The sequence below is a fragment of the Haliotis rufescens genome, unplaced genomic scaffold (genome assembly GCF_023055435.1).
Source record: "Haliotis rufescens isolate VD_foot unplaced genomic scaffold, xgHalRufe1.0.p SCAF_1, whole genome shotgun sequence".
Taxonomy (NCBI): domain Eukaryota; kingdom Metazoa; phylum Mollusca; class Gastropoda; order Lepetellida; family Haliotidae; genus Haliotis; species Haliotis rufescens.
In genome coordinates this window covers 47,971,445-47,992,587 of record NW_025963779.1, presented here as the reverse complement: position 1 = coordinate 47,992,587, position 21,143 = coordinate 47,971,445, and the positions used below count along the sequence as shown (strand labels likewise).

The 21,143-nt window shown below is 40.4% G+C and overlaps 1 protein-coding gene and 1 long non-coding RNA gene across 8 annotated transcripts in view; one reads left to right on the top strand and one right to left on the bottom strand.

Annotated features, from left to right (window-relative positions):
• Positions 1-21,143, top strand: part of LOC124136445 (centlein-like) — a 183,733-nt gene that overhangs the window by 155,225 nt on the left and 7,365 nt on the right. For all 7 annotated transcript variants that reach the window (XM_048396898.1, XM_048396913.1, XM_048396908.1 and 4 more), the window contains 5 exons: positions 457-516; positions 622-717; positions 1,461-1,646; positions 13,120-13,320; positions 15,163-15,237. In XM_048396898.1, coding sequence (XP_048252855.1) covers positions 457-516; positions 622-717; positions 1,461-1,646; positions 13,120-13,320; positions 15,163-15,237 — 618 coding nt within the window. The remainder of the gene's footprint in view (positions 1-456; positions 517-621; positions 718-1,460; positions 1,647-13,119; positions 13,321-15,162; positions 15,238-21,143) is intronic.
• LOC125381003 lies at positions 15,825-19,305 on the bottom strand. The gene is made up of 3 exons (XR_007221589.1): positions 19,231-19,305; positions 18,077-18,273; positions 15,825-15,865 (listed from the first exon to the last, which is right to left on the bottom strand). It is a non-coding gene; the product is annotated as an uncharacterized LOC125381003 (long non-coding RNA).

Genomic DNA, 21,143 nt, shown 5'->3' with positions numbered 1-21,143 from the left:
CGCATGATGAAACTTTTTGTTGTTATCTGGGTAGTGCTTAGTGGTGTTGAATAATATGTACAATATGTTCTAGGATTTTTTCTTCTGGTTTTGAATTTTGACAGTCAAATGATCTGTTCTTATAATGACACTAAGTTGCTGAGACATGATGCTGATTGGGTTAACTGTGTAATTTCAGAGGCTTCAGATAAACAAAAGTCAGCCAGAATGTTGCTGGTGATGGATTGACTGTTAACTGATGCCATGCTATCCTACAGCAAGATGTTGCTGTTGCAGACTGACTCTTACATTGATGCCATGCTATCCTACAGCATGATGCAAGATGTTGCTGTTGCAGACTGACTCTTACATTGATGCCATGCTATCCTACCGCATGATGCAAGATGTTGCCAGTGATGGACTACCTGTTACATTGATGCAGAGCTAGCCTACAGCAAGATGTTGTTTCTGTTTCAGACTGACTTGGAGACAAAGGTCTGCCTCCTCTCTGAAACCAATGACAAGATGAAAACGCAGGTGAATAAAATATTTGATTCAAATGTTGGTGATATCATTAAAAAGATAAGTGACTGACTATGCAAAATACCCCAATCTTGTGATAATCCTAGAATGTGTGTGCAGATGGAGTCGTCACGGCGGCGTATGAGTGTGGCGGTGAGAGAGAAGCAGGACTGTGAGGACAAATACTGCAAGGCTGTGTTGGATGTCGAGAAGAAGGTAGGCCATTTGCCTCATTATGTGACTCATTCATATGATGCATTCAATTTTCTGGTTATATTTTCATTTTAAAAAACTTCATTGTTGTTTAACCTTTCTGCCTACACAAGGAGCAGAATAGCACTAGTGCAGAAATGTACATTGTAAGGCCAAGTACGACAGGGGAATGCCAGGCTGTTCTCTTACACAGGAGGGTACCCAGATAATATGCATTTCCAGTACAGTATCCTGCAACGCATAATCTCTGAAAGTAATCATGTGATAATAAGGTTTAATTCTTGAGGCAAAATTTATGGGTCCTGGAACAAAGAAGCCTGACTTTGGCATTATCAAGAGATATTTCCTGCAAGGATTTGAAGAATTTCCTCCACAGGATTGAGAGCACCATAAGGCTATACCGAATTGTCACACTGTTACTTTGTATCAAATTCATGAAGTAAATACTGATGTAAAGATCTGTTATTTTGATAAAACACCTGTTTTTAGTTAATTATGATGAAGAAAGTATATGTGGAAGACAATGACCTTTGCTTGAAAATCTCAGACAAACTAAAAGGCAATCTCAAATGTGGCTCAATTTAACGTTGGTGGGGACAGTGCTGCACTGGAAAAGCAGAAGTATATGCAGGACTGCATCCGGGAATCTGCCCTGGAATACACATCCTTACAATAACCCATATTGTGATACCAGCCGTCTGACCCTATCTAACAGCACTGGTTATAGCTTGAGTGTGTATGTGCAGACTAAGCTGTACTGTGAGGCCAAGGCCAAGTGTGGCCAGCTGGAGGAGGCCCTGGCAGAGCTGGAGAAGACAGCCAAGCAGCAGCTGCATGGCCTTGCCACACAGAGTGAGGCTGCCATAGATGCTGCACAGGAGCAGCTCACCAACTCTCATACGCGCATACAGCAGTACCAGCTGTTTGTCAAGGTGAGTCATGCTGTGCCAGCTGTTTGTCAAGGTGAGTCAAACTGTGCCAGATGTTTGTGAAGGTGAGCTATATTGTGCCGGCTGTTTGTCAAGGTGAGCTATACTGTGCCAGGTGTTTATCAAGGTGAGTCATACTGTGCCAGCTGTTTAGAGACTGTGTGTTAAGCTGTAGTATGTCCAGCCTAGTATCTGTATATAAGCTGTAGTATGTCAAGCCTAGTATCTGTATGTTAAGTAGTAGTATGTCCAGCCTAGTATCTGTATGTTAAGTAGTAGTATGTCCAGCCTAGTATCTGTATATAAAGCTGTAGTATGTCCAGCCTAGTATCTGTATGTTAAGCTGTAGTATGTCCAGCCTAGTATATGTATGTTAAGCTGTAGTATGTCCAGCCTAGTATCTGTATGTTAAGCTGTAGTATGTCCAGCCTAGTATATGTATGTTAAGTAGTAGTATGCCCGGCCTAGTATCTGTATGTTAGGCTGTAGTATGTCCAGCCTAGTATCTGTATGTAAAGTAGTAGTATGTCCAGCCTAGTATCTGTATGTTAAGTAGTAGTATGTCCAGCCTAGTATCTGTATGTTATGTAGTAGTATGTCCAGCCTAGTATTGATATGTTAAGTAGTAGTATGTCCAGCCTAGTATCTGTATGTTAAGTAGTAGTATGTCCAGCCTAGTATCTGTATAATTCTTGTGAATACCTCACCTCTATCACATCAGTGCCATAAATTCCTGTTTATGCTGAGAACCACACTATAAATTTTTTTATAAATTTTCAACAGACGTCCACTACACTGCCAACATATCCATAATTGTGAGGGAAACCCTATCCCTTGCCAGAGGCGCCACTGCGCATGCGCAAGGCGGGAATCTAGTCACTTCTTTCCTGTGTGTCCTGATGACAACAAGGAAAAATTTTGTTGCACATCCGAACACGTGATTGCGTTCCACACTACAAGCATTAGATCGTCTCAAGCTTCATAGATGACAAGCAAAGAGCAGTTCTACAAGCAGAACGGGGGTATAGAAGATCGGAGTCTCTAGTAAGTAATTAGTTAAGAAAAGTGTTGTGGGATGAGATCTTCATCTCATAAGCAGACACCTGTCTGTTCGGGCTGTGGACAACACCAACCTCCGGGGGATCCTCACCCTAGATGTCTCGCATGCAAGAAAAGCAGCTGTACACAGAAGTCAAGGTGCAGTTATTGCGAGCATCTGTCAAAAGAAAAATTTGACAAGCTCTCCAAGGCATGGATCAAAAATCCCGATTATAAAAAGTCACTAGAGCATCTACATCAAGAAAACAAGTGATTAAGCCCGAGGCGGCAAAAATTAATCACGTGGGTGACAAGCGAGTGTCGCGCGAGGGCGCCGTCTCACCTTATGAGGAGAAGAGACCATGTCGCTCATCCCACTCTCCCTATAATGTTGAGGAGCAGATGCATTTTACTGGTCCATCAGAAAGTACCTCTAACTTGCATCCGGCAACGTCTGGTACGGTTGATCGTCGAGTTTGGACAGAAACTAACGACTTTCACCCTCTGCCGCGTTCCCCCTTTAACGTAAATGAGTTCACGGAAAGAATAACAAATTCTATGTCTGTTATGATTGACACACGCATACAATCTATGTCTCGAGAAATCTCAGATCTAAAAGAATCAGTTAATCAAACCCGGCTTGGCCAATCAGGGATCGATCACGAGAGTAAACAGAGATCTAAGGCTGAATATGGCAGTACACCCTCATCCAGCAGACATGTAAAGCAAGGTTACGCTGAATCAGACTATGAGGACAGTAGGAGAATTATACTAAGAGACCGAGAATCTCATAGATCTTCTCCCTACCACGCATACCATAGGGATCATCGTGAATCACGGTCTTTACACCGAAGTATGCATAGAAATATGCACCAGTCACCGTCAAGCCACTATGATAGACGCACTGACAAAGCTCGTGCACATCAGGATAGTAATCCTAAGCGTGCACCCTCTCATACTGCCACACAGTCCTGTTATACAGGCGAAGAAAGCGAGGGAAATTTGACATCACTATACAGTTATAAATCACGTGATTCTCGCACAGCTTGTCGTAAATCAGACGACCGGGATTACGATACCCTCAGCCATACGACCCACTCCCAGCACAGCCAGAGTTGGGGGTGCCAATCTACACCGGAGTATTCAGGCTATGGGGACACTGCTATAGAGGAGGATTATAGATCAAACAATTACTCCCTTAGAGACATCTTAGCAGAACTTTATGAACTAATGCCCACATTAAAACCAGATCAGGACAGTACACCCGTTAAAACCTTGATTGAACGTGCAGGATATGAGGGACCCGATAAAGGGACCGAACCATACCATACGCTTCCCCCTCCGTCATATTTGGATGACGTCATCAAGAGAACTGAAAATCAATTGAATTGTTCAGCGGGACCTAGTGCGAAACTGAGGCCTGTATTTATAAAATCTGCTTACAAAACACATGATGATCCGTTCTCACTACAGCCTAGCATTGATGAAGATTACTTCGATCTGGTTAAGAAACCTAACCCCAATATGCGCATTGATATGTCCAAGATCAAGAGCTTAGATAGGGTCAATAGACAAATGATGAATACCAGTTCTTACATCAACTTGTTAGCAGCTGGTATTCGCCATGTCATACCACCGTGCAACCAGAGCGAAGATCTTCCCTTAGACACTTCCACGGAGATGACTAGTCAGAAGACGGGATTTATCCACAGCTCATATAGACCACATACTGAAGATGCAGGAAGACCTCCTATCAGCTCAAGTATGGATGTCATCGCAGTTTTTGCTCATGCAAAGAAGACACTTACTTCAGCAAGTTCATCATGTGATGCCAGACCCCTTAAAGAGATCCATGATGTCACAGCCCATTACGTCATCGCAGATTTTCTACGGTAGACTGAAGTCGGTGAAGGAAGCCATTATCTCTTCAACTAACCAGAGATTTCAGGAATCCACCATCTCATTAGCATCCAAGTTACAGAGACAACCGGCGGCTACTCGACCCCAGCGACGGAGTCCTGGACCCCGACGTGAACAGCCCAACCGGGATTCTTTTCGAGCCTCTACACAGAGAAACAGATCGTATCAACCCAGGTACAAGAGCTCCAAAGTTGATTTTCCCACTTCACAGAAAGGACTTGGCAGAGGAAGAGGCAGTTCTCGTAGGGGCCCCCTCCGGAGATGACTTCACCATAAATCTACAGACCCATCCAGATCCTTCCGACTTTGCCTGCCCTACGGACAACGATTTAGCATTACGGAAGACCAAGGACACGTCTATTCCAAATCCAGTCGAACTAGCCAATCTTACAAACATCGACTCAAGACTTCCCAAGTTCAAATCTCATCCTATTCCAGGGCCTCTCGGGGGCCGTCTTATGCAGTACACAGACAACTGGGAGACCATCACAGACGACTCATGGTTACTCGAAGTAATAAGAAGAGGCTACAAACTTCACTTCTTAAAACGACCAAAACTAGTCATTCATCCTACCGGACCCTGATTCCGGCTATCAGGACCCAAGCTAATCACAGCAGAAGTGGCCATACAAAAATTACTCACAAAAGGAGCTATCAGCACCCTAGAGGAGTCAGACACCACCCTCGGATTCTACTCCCCAGTTTTTCTGGTACCGAAGAAGAATTCTTCAGAGATGAGATTAATAATAGACCTAAAAACTCTGAACAAAGATTACCTGGAAAAACCACCCACATTTCAGATGGAATCTATAAAGAAGTTGAAGAATTCCCTAAGACAAGCAGATTGGATGATAAGCATAGATCTCCAAGACGCATATCTTCACGTCCCCATCCATCCAAGCCATCGTCGATACCTACGATTTGCTGTCAACGGTCAGAGATACCAGTTCAGGGTACTACCATTCGGCATTTCCATCGCCCCATGGTTATTCACCAGGATCACCAATCCCGTCATTGGGTTCGCCCATATGAAGCTCATAAGGCTGCACGGATATATAGACGATTTCCTATCGGTCGATCAGGACAAATCACTACTCAGTCTAAACACAGTGTGTCTCATCCAACTTCTCACACATTTAGGTTTCCTGGTTCACTCTCAAAAATCAGAGCTAGTACCCACACAGGCCATCACCTACATAGGCGCAAGATTTATTCTCGACAAGGGCATAGTCGCACCCCCAGAGGACAGATATGCAAGGGTACAGCACATGATTACGTGCGCACTCGATCAGCCCGTCAAGTCAAGAAGGTGGTGGATGTCTTGCCTAGGCACGCTCACATCTATCCAAGACCTAACCTACAGAGGCAGCCTACAATTGCGGTCCTTGCAGATTTGGATGAACACCACCAAGAACCTAGAGCTGGAAGCACTAATCCAACCCCCAGAAGTTCGAATCTCAGAACTCCTTTGGTGGCTAGATCGTCAAAATGTCATGCCAGGTATTCCACTAAACTACCCCACCCCCCTACATCAACTCTACACAGATGCATCAGGAGAGGGTTGGGGTGCCCATATGGACGATGTCACCATTCAAGGGAAATGGTCCTCCCAAGAGAAAGAGTTGCACATCAACTGTCTAGAAATGAGAGCGATATATCTAGCATTAACAGCTTGGCTAGATCATCTACACCACTCGTCAGTGAAGATAGCTACAGACAACTCAACCGTGGTCGCTTACATACAGCACCAAGGAGGCACAAGATCTCAGCCTTTACTGAAGGAGGTTACACGTTTATATGCCTTGGTAGACTCAGTGAGTTGCAAGATCGAAGAAATACACATTCCGGGCAAGCTAAATATACTAGCAGATTACCTATCCCGGAAGAACAAGATAGTACCCACAGAATGGTCACTACATCCCGAGGTGTTCAAGTGGATAACCCAGATATGGGACATTCCAAACATAGATCTATTCGCCACATGTCTCAACAACAAACTACCAGTCTATGTCAGCCTGGTACCAGACCCACTAGCACTCCAAGTCGATGGGCTCTCCATGGAATGGAAGGGAATGTTTGCTTACGCATTTCCCCCATGGGCTCTCCTAGACAGAGTACTGAGGAAAATAGAGGAAACGGACTGTGTCATAATCCTCATAGCCCCGGCATGGCCAAAAAGGGCTTGGTTTCCCAGACTTCTACAACTCCTGATAGAAGTACCTCTGAAACTCCCAGTACGTCACGACCTATTGAGACAACCAAAGACGGACATATTTTACGGCCGCCTCGACAACCTCCATCTTCACGCTTGGAAGTTATCTCGCATAAGATGCAAGCAGCCGGTTACTCTAAATCAGCTGCACGAAGAGTGGCTAGCTCATGGAGACCAACCTCATCTGCATTATACAATAACAGATGGGACAAGTTCGTCGAATGGAGAAGAGGAAAACAGTTACATGGAGATATAAAGATACCTATAGTAGCCGATTTCTTGCTCCATCTCAGGAATGACAAGAAATTACGACACGGCACTATCGAAGGATATAGATCAGCCCTGTCATCAGTATTACAACACGATGACCTATCTATAGGTACCCATCCAGTACTGAATCGACTTATGAAGTCTTTTGCCCTGGAAGATATAAAAGTACCACGTACTTTTCCTAAATGGGATCTATCTATAGTATTGTCGGCATTGATGAAAGCACCGTATGAACCCATGAGTAGTGCGACATTACTATCAGTCTCCAAGAAAACTGCTTTTCTCTTCGCCATGGCTACGGCGGCTCGCGTGTCAGAACTACACGCTATTGATATCTCCACTGTAACCCATACCAAAGAATGGAAATCAGTGTCGTTCAGATCGCTCCCTGAATTTACTGCCAAAAACCAGTCGTCAACCTTCGGCCCACTCGGACATCGGCAATACACAATACCAGCCTTAAGTAAAAGTGTGGACTTCCCGGATAGATTGCTTTGCCCCATAAGAGCCTTGAGATATTTTATCACAGCGACTCAACCCCACAGAAAGCAGAGAAAACGCCTATTTATCTCTTGCAAGCCCTCGTCAGAAAAGGACATCGCAAAGGGCACTGTAGCGGGATGGCTAAAGACAGTTATCACAGATAGCTATAAAACGGCACAAATCTCCACTCCGATTTGGGGTAGCTGCAGACCCCACGAAATCAGAGCACTGGCAACAAGCCTAGCCACATGGAATACTGCATCCATCGAACAAATCGTGGCCAGCTGCCAGTGGAAGTCCCACAACACTTTTTCAAACTTTTACTTACGAGACATACAGACCGATCTAAATGGACTATACACTCTGGGGCCTTTGGTGGCCGCCCAGGTGATAATTACCAAGTAAAGTAACCTGTTCCCTCCCTCTTCCAGGAAAGGGAAAAAAGAGGGGGGGGGGGGGTGGGGGTCAAGATTTCAGAAGTACCTCAGGAACTCAGGGTAAGTTGTACTTTGTTACTGGACTGCGCTATTGAGTTAGTAAAACAGGGCAAATATCAACACTGAAATCAGAGATCGAAGGATTAAGTGATATACGGTAATCTACATGATAGGAAGGTTAATGTACTACCACCGGAAGTGACGTCATAGGAGTCATCACACCGGAGAAACGTTAAGATACGTTAAATATCACTATCCAAAAGGGCATAACAGTAAACCACGTCATAAATGATACGGGAGAATAGTGACACCGGAAGTGACGTCACAGATGACGTCATCACCGGAAGTGACGTCACAGATGACGTCATCACAGGAAGCGACGTCACTAAAAAGTCTAAGTTTCACAAGGGAATATACATATACCCTTCACATGACGCCTTGAAAATTCTATACGTCTAAGTCTTGTAAGTAGACTATTAGACACATCCGTTTAAGACCCCTTTTGGCATATAATCCTTGGTTTTACCACTTCACTAGCCAAATTTCTATGGGATGCTAGATACCAGAACCCGCCGGTCCCTCTGGTGTATACTGGCACTGATGTGATAGAGGTGAGGTATTCACAAGAATTATCAAACAATAGTTATCATTGTGAATAATTCTAAGAATACCACCTCTATCACATCAGGAATTAATCCCTCCCACCTCCCCAAATATCTGCATCTAGTTGATGAGAGTATGGGTTGAAAGAAGTGACTAGATTCCCGCCTTGCGCATGCGCAGTGGCGCCTCTGGCAAGGGATAGGGTTTCCTTCACAACTATGGATATGTTGGCAGTGTAGTGGACGTCTGTTGAAAATTTATTAAAAAAATTATAGTGTGGTTCTCAGCATAAACAGGAATTTATGGCACTGATGTGATAGAGGTGGTATTCTTAGAATTATTCACAATGATAACTATTGTTTGATGTTAGGCTGTAGTATGTCCAGCCTAGTATCTGTATGTTAAGTAGTAGTATGTCCAGCCTAGTATCTGTATGTTAAGTAGAAGTATGTCCAGCCTAGTATCTGTATGTTAGGCTGTAGTATGTCCAGCCTAGTATCTGTATGTTAAGTAGTAGTATGTCCAGCCTAGTATCTATGTTAAGTAGTAGAATGTCCAGCCTAGTATCTGTATGTTAGGCTGTAGTATGTCCAGCCTAGTATCTGTATTTTAAGTAGTAGTATGTCCAGCCTAGTATCTGTATGTTAAGTAGTAGTATGTCCAGCCTAGTATCTGTATGTTAAGTAGTAGTATGTCCAGCCCAGTATCTGTATGTTAAGCTGTAGTATGTCCAGCCTAGTATCTGTATGTTACGTTGTAGTATGTCCAGCCTAGTAACTGTATGTTAAGTAGTAGTATGTCCAGCCTAGTATCTGTATGTTAAGTTCTAGTATTGTCCAGCCTAGTATATGTATGTTAAGCTCTAGTATGTCCAGCCTAGCATCTGTTGTTAAGCTCTAGCATGTCCAGCCTAGTATCTGTTTGTTAAGTAGTAGTTTGTCCAGCCTAGTATCTCTAAGTTAAGTAGTAGTATGTCCAGCCTAGTATCTGTATGTTAAGCTGTAGTATGTCCAGCCTAGTATCTGTATGTTAAGCTGTAGTATGTCTAGCCTAGTATCTGTATGTTAAGTAGTAGTATGTCCAGCCTAGTATCTGTATGTTAAGCTCTAGTATGTCCAGCCTAGTATCTGTATGTTAAGTTGTAGTATGCCCAGCCTAGTATCTGTATGTTAAGTAGTAGTATGTCCAGCCTAGTATCTGTATGTTAAGCTGTAGTATGTCCAGCCTAGTATCTGTATGTTAAGCTGTAGTATGTCCAGCCTAGTATCTGTATGTTAAGTAGTAGTATGCCCAGCCTAGTATCTGTATGTTAAGTAGTAGTATGTCCAGCCTAGTATCTGTATGTTAAGCTGTAGTATGCCCAACCTAGTATCTGTATGTTAAGCTGTAGTATGTCCAGCCTAGTATCTGTATGTTAAGCTGTATTATGTCCAGCCTAGTATCTGTATGTTAAGCTGTAGTATGTCCAGCCTAGTATCTGTATGTTAAGCTGTAGTATGTCCAGCCTAGTATCTGTATGTTAAGCTGTAGTATGTCCAGCCTAGTATATGTATGTTAAGTAGTAGTATGCCCGGCCTAGTATCTATATGTTAGGCTGTAGTATGTCCAGCCTAGTATCTGTATGTTAAGCTGTAGTATGTCCAGCCTAGTATCTGTATGTTAAGTAGTAGTATGTCCAGCCTAGTATCTGTATGTTAAGTAGTAGTATGCCCAGCCTAGTATCTGTATGTAAAGCTGTAGTATGTCCAGCCTAGTATCTGTATGTTAAGTTGTAGTATGTCCAGCCTAGTATCTGTATGTTAAGCTCTAGTATGTCAAACCTAGTATCTGTATGTTTAGTTGTAGTATGTCCAGCCTAGTATATGTATGTTAAGCTGTAGTATGTCTAGCCTACTATCTGTATGTTAAGCTGTAGTATGTCCAGCCTAGTATCTGTATGTTAAGTAGTAGTGTGTCCAGCCTAGTATCTGTATGTTAAGCTCTAGTATGTCCAGCCTAGTATCTGTATGTTAAGTAGTAGTATGTCCAGCCTAGTATCTGTATGTTAAGTAGTAGTATGTCCAGCCTAGTATCTGTATGTTAAGCTCTATTATGTCCAGGCTAGTTTCTGTATGTTAAGTAGTAGTATGTCCAGCCTAGTATCTGTATGTTAAGTAGTAGTATGTCCAGCCTAGTATCTGTATGTTAAGCTCTAGTATGTCCAGCCTAGTATCTGTATGTTAAGCTCTATTATGTCCAGCCTAGTATCTGTATGTTAAGCTGTAGTATGTCCAGCCTAGTATCTGTATGTTAAGTAGTAGTATGTCCAGCCTAGTATCTGTATGTTAAGTAGAAGTATGTCCAGCCTAGTATCTGTATGTTAGGCTGTAGTATGTCCAGCCTAGTATCTGTATGTTAAGTAGTAGTATGTCCAGCCTAGTATCTATGTTAAGTAGTAGAATGTCCAGCCTAGTATCTGTATGTTAGGCTGTAGTATGTCCAGCCTAGTATCTGTATTTTAAGTAGTAGTATGTCCAGCCTAGTATCTGTATGTTAAGTAGTAGTATGTCCAGCCTAGTATCTGTATGTTAAGTAGTAGTATGTCCAGCCCAGTATCTGTATGTTAAGTTGTAGTATGTCCAGCCTAGTATCTGTATGTAAAGCTGTAGTATGTCCAGCCTAGTATCTGTATGTTAAGTTGTAGTATGTCCAGCCTAGTATCTGTATGTTAAGCTCTAGTATGTCAAACCTAGTATCTGTATGTTTAGTTGTAGTATGTCCAGCCTAGTATATGTATGTTAAGCTGTAGTATGTCTAGCCTACTATCTGTATGTTAAGCTGTAGTATGTCCAGCCTAGTATCTGTATGTTAAGTAGTAGTATGTCCAGCCTAGTATCTGTATGTTAAGCTCTATTATGTCCAGGCTAGTTTCTGTATGTTAAGTAGTAGTATGTCCAGCCTAGTATCTGTATGTTAAGTAGTAGTATGTCCAGCCTAGTATCTGTATGTTAAGCTCTAGTATGTCCAGCCTAGTATCTGTATGTTAAGCTGTAGTATGTCCAGCCTAGTATCTGTATGTTAAGCTGTAGTATGTCCAGCCTAGTATCTGTATGTTAAGTAGTAGTATGTCCAGCCTAGTATCTGTATGTTAAGTAGAAGTATGTCCAGCCTAGTATCTGTATGTTAGGCTGTAGTATGTCCAGCCTAGTATCTGTATGTTAAGTAGTAGTATGTCCAGCCTAGTATCTATGTTAAGTAGTAGAATGTCCAGCCTAGTATCTGTATGTTAGGCTGTAGTATGTCCAGCCTAGTATCTGTATTTTAAGTAGTAGTATGTCCAGCCTAGTATCTGTATGTTAAGTAGTAGTATGTCCAGCCTAGTATCTGTATGTTAAGTAGTAGTATGTCCAGCCCAGTATCTGTATGTTAAGTTGTAGTATGTCCAGCCTAGTATCTGTATGTTAAGCTCTAGTATGTCCAGCCTAGTATCTGTATGTTAAGTAGAAGTATGTCCAGCCTAGTATCTGTATGTTAAGTAGTAGTATGTCCAGCCTAGTATCTGTATGTTAAGCTCTATTATGTCCAGGCTAGTTTCTGTATGTTAAGTAGTAGTATGTCCAGCCTAGTATCTGTATGTTAAGTAGTAGTATGTCCAGCCTAGTATCTGTATGTTAAGCTCTAGTATGTCCAGCCTAGTATCTGTATGTTAAGCTCTATTATGTCCAGCCTAGTATCTGTATGTTAAGCTGTAGTATGTCCAGCCTAGTATCTGTATGTTAAGTAGTAGTGTGTCCAGCCTAGTATCTGTATGTTAAGCTGTAGTATGTCTAGCCTAGTATCTGTATGTTAAGCTCTATTATGTCCAGGCTAGTTTCTGTATGTTAAGTAGTAGTATGTCCAGCCTAGTATCTGTATGTGAAGTAGTAGTATGTCCAGCCTAGTATCTGTATGTTAAGCTCTATTATGTCCAGCCTAGTATCTGTATGTTAAGTAGTAGTATGTCCAGCCTAGTATCTGTATGTTAAGTAGTAGTATGTCCAGCCTAGTATCTGTATGTTAAGCTCTATTATGTCCAGCCTAGTATCTGTATGTTAAGTAGTAGTATGTCCAGCCTAGTATCTGTATGTTAAGTAGTAGTATGTCCAGCCTAGTATCTGTATGTTAAGTAGTAGTATGTCCAGCCTAGTATCTGTATGTTAAGTTGTAGTATGCCCAGCCTAGTATCTGTATGTTAAGTAGTAGTATGTCCAGCCCAGTATCTGTATGTTAAGCTGTAGTATGTCCAGCCTAGTATCTGTATGTTAAGTAGAAGTATGTCCAGCCTAGTATCTGTATGTTAAGTAGTAGTATGAACAGCCTAGTATCTGTATGTTAAGCTGTAGTATGTCCAGCCTAATATCTCTAAGTTAAGTAGTAGTATGACCGACCAGCCTGATGGGTGTGTGTTAAGCTGTAAAGTGTTGTATGACCAGCCTATGGCAGTGTGTTAAGTTGTTATATATCCAGCGTTGTATTTGGTCTACTTGTGCTGCAGGCCCTGGGCAAGGAGCTGGTGTTGAGGGTGGAGCATACCAGGGGGCAGGTGAAGGACTACCTGGTCCGGCGGGAGAAGCACACTCAGCCTGTGGACTTCTCTCTACAGAAGGCCCAGGATGTGGCCAAGAACATCCTCAATCTCAGCCAGTCTGACCTGGAGGACATCATGAGTGCTGATGGAGATATGGACACTGAACCGGTCAGTCTTGCGTTACTTACTTCTTGGCACTTTTTAATGGTTTCTAGTAGGGGTGATTATTGGTCTGGAAATCACTATTGCGATAACTCTTGATATTGAAAGAAACTATTGTGATAACTATTGATATTGCAAGCAACAAATGCGATAAATATCGATATCGATTCAGTGGATCATTTAAGATGGATTTTAGAGTTTAATTAAACCCTGAAACTAAAGTTTCCTTTGAATGTGATAACAATAAGACTTCCATACACTTGATTTTACTGCCCTAGTTTGTCGCAAACTGCACTTGACTGTCACCCTCCGCCATTTTACTTTAAGAAGACCAGTTGCTAAGCATCAAGGGCAGTTAACTCTAATCCTCTCTAATCCTCTCTTGGCTCAATCGCGTGTGTGTTTTGGTTACTCAATCACATGATATGGTATATACAATCTAAACTATCGATATTCCTAACTGAAATCGATACTATTAATCTGAAACTGATTTAACAATCAATTTATATGACTTAAGTGCTTACCAATAGCAATATATCGATATTTCGATTTATCGTGACAATCCTAGTTTCTAGGGAGAATACATAAGATCAAACCCATGAAAATCCAGATTAGAATAGGTCTTCAGCAACCTATGCCTGCCGTGAAAGGTAACTATGCATGTCATAAGAGGCGACTCATGGGATCAGGTGGTCAGACTCGCTGACTTGGTTGATGCATGTCATCGTATCTACTCCAATTGCGTAGATTGATGCTTGTGATGTCAGTCACTGGATTTCGGGTCCAGACTTATCTACAGACTTCCCCAAGGCTTGAAAAATCCACTTGTATGCTTGCTGCAGGGCTAGATAGAATTGAAGAAACGCTCTTCCTACTAGGCAATCTTAGTAATAACAACGAAATACATGTTGCTTATATCATAAGTAGATGACATACTTGACAATCTGTTACAGAAATAACCTGAAAGTGAGTTTGTGCAGCAGGTATCGAAACTAGTATTTAAAGGGAGATAATAAAAATTGCTTTTGTTGTGAGTGACTCATTACTGACCCTCAAATGTCAAAGCGATAGTGAACAGCAGATGGTTGATTTTGGGAGGGATATGGCTGACATAAGGAAGTTTTTAAATGGGGATGGTGGGGTTGACGACAAAAAAACATGATTTAATTAACAAATAGGTAAAAAAAAAGGAACATTTCTCAAAAACAGTATGACTGTTAAAAAAATGAAAACAATCTGCAAGACGTATGGTTGAGCGAGTCTGAATGGGCGGAGATAAATGTAGATTATTATTATTAGATCTGAATTATTTTGTACTGTCTGCCGTAAATCATAACTGAGAAGATAAAACTTTATGGAATTTAACAGGGCAAGTGAAAAAATATTGCAGGACTAGTACAAAATAATATCAACTTGCCCTGCAGGTAAGAAATTTTTCAAGCCCTGTGCTGTCATATAGCTCGCATATTGATGAGTGTTGCATTAAACAACAAACAAGCAAAGACAAGATCATCAAGATGGAAATATTATATTTATCTCTTTTTTGACAATCAATGCAATGTCTGAAGACAAATTATAACTGCGCATGTCAAAAATCTCATTTATCCAGTGTGTCCTACTTCCACTAATTTAGAGTCAAATCCTTCAACCCATTTGCTCATATTGCTTTTGATGATTTCAAAAAGCTAAATCTGAATAAGTTACTCTATATTTAGCATCATGTCATTCAATTCAGATAAACATGAAGCTATGTTTTTGAATTGATCCATGGTATTTATTGTACAGAATGGAGAAATAATACACCGATATGGTAGAGCATGGAATTTAATATGGCGTAAATCTATTTAGGATTTGGTGTCAGAAGTAGAGAAGAAGAACAACCGACGCTGGATAAAGAAATGTGAAAAAATCAGCAGCAACAAGGTAAGCAGTGTATCTTCAGCAACTGCACGACTTCACATATATTCTTGTTTAGACTGACAATATGAAACCCCTTTTAGTGGAGCAGCTATTAACTAAATTGTACACTTTGAGTCAAAAGCATGACATTTGGTACACAGGTTCTTTATCCCAGTACAAACGTACAAACATTTATGGCTACAGGTTACACACAACCAAATGTTTTCCCATAGACTTCTATAGTAACGTTATGATTTTTTTTAAAATAACTAAGCATTCAACAGCTTTTACCTGTACGTGTGTGCACAGTTTGGCCTTAGAGCAGCAATAAAAAAAATAAAAATGACTAGCTTAGTCAGCTCCTTTTCCGAGTACCGGAAGCTAAACACACCACCCCCAGTTTCGCACCAAATGTCACCTACTTGAAAATAGCTGTGGTCACATTCAGCATAAGTCATCATGTTGAAAAAGACAGTACTAAATATAGAAAAACATGGTCAGTTTTAATAACTGGATGGATGTACATTTGAAAGACATAAAAATCTTACAGAATATCCTCCAATCACAGCCTGCAGATATCTCTCGATCTGCACTGAAGGCTCCCTACGAAAACCGCACTCTCCAAACTGGTACTGATTTGGTGTAGTAGAACCTGTAGACAAATCAGAATATATTTGCACTTGTCAAATCTGTGATTTATATATTGTATATATATGTAGCTTCTCAGAAAAAAAATGGAAATTGGATTAAACTTCACTACTTGTTCCTATCCAGCATGTCTATATGGCACCAGAATACATAGTTTTGATGCACAGAAAGAGTTCTGAGAGTTTAATGATGTACACTTCATCAATGTTTTACAAAAGGTATTTCTGTATTAATAAAGAAGTTTTTACCTTCATGCACTGACCATGGAAGTTCATTTATATTTCATAAAAGATGGTGGTCAGGGGTCAATTCTATAAATGATTGAGGCTGCATAGATCATATCACCCTAAAATATTTTTTCGACTAAAAAAATTGAACAAATCTTTAAACCTCAAAACCAGTTACAATACATATTTAAAATTGAGTAGTGGTCTGTTGTTTGCCTTCCTTTGCTGACATCATCAGAACATAGCAGAGTCTGCTACATTCATGGAATATGGTTTTGACACTCATGACATGATGCGATTGATATTGTTTGAGATTGCTCGAACTTACACCATCCATTGTTTATATAATTAAACACTCAAATGGCTGTCAGCATTTGGTAAATCATCTATGGAGGGGCTATTACAAATGTTTGTGCTTTCATATACTCCAAAAATCAAAAGTATAATCCTCTATGATATAGGCTGATGACATAAGTACACATGGAAAGGAATCAGAAAAAAATCTCAAAATTGGACAGAGAGCATGGAATTCAGGCCAACAATAAGCAAGGGACACATTAAGCAGCTTTAAAGTCATCATATATGTAAGGCTGGATAATGAACTTTACCAGAAAATAGGAAGTAAAGGGGTGCATTGTTAACAGCAATCTCAAACACTGACCAGTGAACCATACCGCCTATTAAAGCCGAGAAATTGAAATGGACCCTCAAGTAGAAAAAAGCTTTTTGAAACCACAACATGGAAGGAAATTACACTTAACTCTATTGATTTATTTAGTTAAGACTTTAAAATACTCACAGGACATCAAACATTCTTACTGTTTAATGTTTCAAGGTGGCTAAACTTGCTTATTTCAGTTATTTGCCAGTTTCAATGAAACAAAGTTAAAATTCCATATAATTTTGAAAATGTACAGCTTATCCTGACATAAATGTAATTCTTTTTATTCACAATTAACAGTGTCATGCAATACCAGCTTAAAATAGTGTTTCTCTCCAATAATTTATGGGTTTATAGGGGAATGAAAGATACAATGCATTTTACTAAACAGGGGAGATAATTTAGTTTTGTCGAACACTATCACATTCTTTACAGATGATTTCAGAACCATAATGTTACATTCCAAAAGAGCCAGTGGATATTATTTTCATCTAAGCAGGTTCTGGGACTGGTGTATAGCCCTTACTTCATGTTTGCAAACTAAAAAACTGCACAGTGAGGCATTAAAGGGCAAGTTCACACGGAAATGAACCAATTTTTCTTGTACTTTTTCCACATTAAAAGTGTTAACATAGAAGTGTCATAGACAAAAATATAAAAACATATTTAATTAACATATTTTTTGCATTAAAACGATTTATATTTTTCACATTTACAAAGTGTTCTATTTCCATAACAAAAACACCATGGCTTATGCCCCTTGCAATATGACGTCATTGGTGCCAATTGATAAACATTATGACGTCATCATGCTTTGTTAGAGCCGCTTCACGTGGTGTAGGTACAGTTTTGTGATTCTAGCGTCTCAGATGCCAGCCAGAATTGTGTTATGCTGAGTCACCACTGCGCCGGAGTGTGTCGTAGACCATGTTGTTTTACCGCAAACTGGTCCTTGATATCTTTTGCGTTGAGAATAGACAGGGACCCAGTTGAATTGGCACCAATTACGTCATAATCTAAGGGGGATAACTCAGGCCTATTTCGCTCGTAAAACGAAGGCCTCATAACGACATATCATTTTAACACTATTGTGAGCTTCCTACTTTCACTGTGAAAAAAATGAGCGTATATTTTCAAACACAGATACTAATTAATTCTAAAATTGCGTTTTGTTTAGAAAAAGAAAGAAAGTGATTTTTGCGTGTACACTTCCCCTTTAAGGGAGCACTGTCAGAAATGTCTAGTGCATGAGGGTGATCTTATTATGGCACTTGATAGTGAGCAACAGAGGGGCCTCAAGTGGACTGGGGTTCTTAAATGTACTTACTGTACCTACATGTCCAAGTTCCACAACTTCTACAAGGTAATAAAGCGCAGCGAGGCAAAACAAGGGTTGTCGATCACACACTGCCAACACCGGACTTCGGATCAGCTTCTCCAAATGCTAAATTCGATGTCGAAACTCCTACTTCTTCTGCATGAGTGCACATATACCTCCCCAGTCAACATCAGGCATGTGAAAAGCTGAAAAAAGTGTTCAGACAATATCAAATGGCAAACCAGTTTGGATATAACAGCCAGGAGTCAGTTCTTGAGGGGACAAAATAATTATTTGAAAGTTTTATGAGTGAAAAATAAGTCTGTTTTAAGAAACTTAATAGAAAAATAGCATCATTCATTCACACAAGAGCACCTAACAGAAAGACATATTGGTATGCTACATTGTTTACTATAAATAAGGGGATGTTTGACATATTCTGCTGTCAGCAGTGTACATGCTTCATATTCAAGATAACGGCATCGAGTAACTTGACTGGCAAGCGATTGACACAAGGCAGAAATTGTTGTGGCAGTGGTGACTTTATCCTAATTTGTTGTCAAATTCATCAGTTTCAACAAATTCAGAAGGCAGGAGGAGGGTTTGTTGGACAGAGGTACCCTGGGGGGTTCGTGCTGAGTTCGACCACAATACGAAGCAACATTCATTTCCAGCCCATCCAAATGCTCCATTCAACCCAAAATGTCCCCAACTTCACTGTCATTATTTTTAAATTTGCCTCCATGGTGTATCCATGGTGAAATATAAACAGAAAAGCATGTAAAGTATGAATTACTGAAATGTGCACTCACCCTACAGGTTACACACAACCAAATGTTTTCCCATAGACTTCTATAGTAACGTTATGATTTTTTTTAAAATAACTAAGCATTCAACAGCTATTACCTGTACGTGTGTGCACAGTTTGGCCTTAGAGCAGCAATAAAAAAAATAAAAATGACTAGCTTAGTCAGCTCCTTTTCCGAGTACCGGAAGCTAAACACACCACCCCCAGTTTCGCACCAAATGTCACCTACTTGAAAATAGCTGTGGTCACATTCAGCATAAGTCATCATGTTGAAAAAGACAGTACTAAATATAGAAAAACATGGTCAGTTTTAATAACTGGATGGATGTACATTTGAAAGACATAAAAATCTTACAGAATATCCTCCAATCACAGCCTGCAGATATCTCTCGATCTGCACTGAAGGCTCCCTACGAAAACCGCACTCTCCAAACTGGTACTGATTTGGTGTAGTAGAACCTATAGTGCCAGCCAATATTTTCCAGTATGGCCACCAAAATTATCCTTATTTTTTTACGTTTGTAAACATTAGGCCTTTAGATGTTCATTTTGCTTTCTCAAATTTGGGATTGTGGTACTTCTGTTTCATTAGATCCTATTTATATACACGTACTTGCTTACCATAATGTTTCCAATATGGCCACCAAATTCAAGATGGCCACCAAAATTATCCTTAGTTTTGGACATGTGTAAGCATTAGGGCTTTAGCTTTCTCATGTTAGGGATTGTGGTACTTCGCTGTCATTTGATCCTTTTTAGTACTTGGTTACCATTATGTTTCCAATATGGCTGGACCCGTGAAGATTCCGGGGTCGAATAGGTCTTCAGCAACCCATGCTTGCCGTAAAAGGCGACTATGCTTATCGTAAAAGGCGACTAACGTGATCGGGTGGTCAGGCTCGCTGACTTTGTTGATACATGTCATCGATCCCAATTGCTTGGATCGATGCTCATGATAAAAATCACTGGATTGTCTGGTCCAGACACGATTATTTAAAGACCGCCGTCATATAGCTGGAATATTGCTGAGTGCGGCGTTAAACAACAAACCAACCAACAATCCAATATGGCTGCCAAATCCAATATGGACTCTAAAAATGCACAAAATTTGCATTTTTCAGTTGTTTATCAACATTAAACATCTATTATTAAAATGACATTTCGGGCAAAGCTGTTTCCAAAATTCAACATGCTGTTTTCAAGGGTACGTGAAAAAAAACATGTGTCGAAAACTCAAAATTACAAATGGACAAGAATATTTTCCTTTGCTCAAAACTCATGTTTTGGTTTGGGAAATACATAAAGGTGTTTCTACAAGTATAATGATTCATAATTCAACTCATTTTGGCTTAATTCAACTAATTTATGGCATTATTAAATAGGGGGCACGGGTGGCCCAGTCGTCTAAGGCGCCGCGATTCGCTGTGCAGAGTTGCGTCCCTTGGGCACGCCAGAAACCTTTGATTGTGGGTTCGAATCCTGGTTCGCCCCGATTATGTTTCTAGGTTTGTCAGCACCATACCCGTGCTCGTGGGTTTCACCGAAGAGGTAAACGTCTGAGACTCGCATCACTTCGGGCTTTCCTCCCACATTAAGCTGACACGCCGCGATATAACTGGAATACTGTTAAAAGCGGCGTTAAACCCAACTCACTCACTCACTCACTCATTATTAAATCTTTTCGCCCATGTGCGAAAAAGTTGCATTTACTCAAAACTCAATTTGAGACTCAAACTGTGGGTGTTTCATGACAAGTTGTGACATAATATCTCCCTTATTTTTGAGCTGCACTTCATGGGCATCAGGCAAGAACTCACAATAGATATGTGAACCCAAATCACACACACGGGTCAGTTGAAATTGTTAAGGAAGAGGGTGACCTCTTAAACACTTAAAGCAACAACAACACTTAAGCGAAATGAAAAAGAAGGTCTTTAATAATCTATATGCACTATTAAACAGTTTTTCAATGTATGCAGAGTAGGATGCGTGTGAAAAGGTTTATCCAGAATTCTTTTAAGTGTTAAATAGTTTTATTTTGTTGTAAGATATAACTGTCAAATTAGTTTTGATCAGTCTCTTTAAAGCATTAACTAATTGTGTGAAAAGTATGTTGTATCTTGTGAAATATACTTTATATCATATCATTACATTACTATTTTAAATGTTCCTCTTGGTTGAATGTTACCTTATATAAGTTTTGTACATATTGTAACGATCTTTAATGAATACGGCCTCACCTCTCAACAAATATTTATGATTTATTAT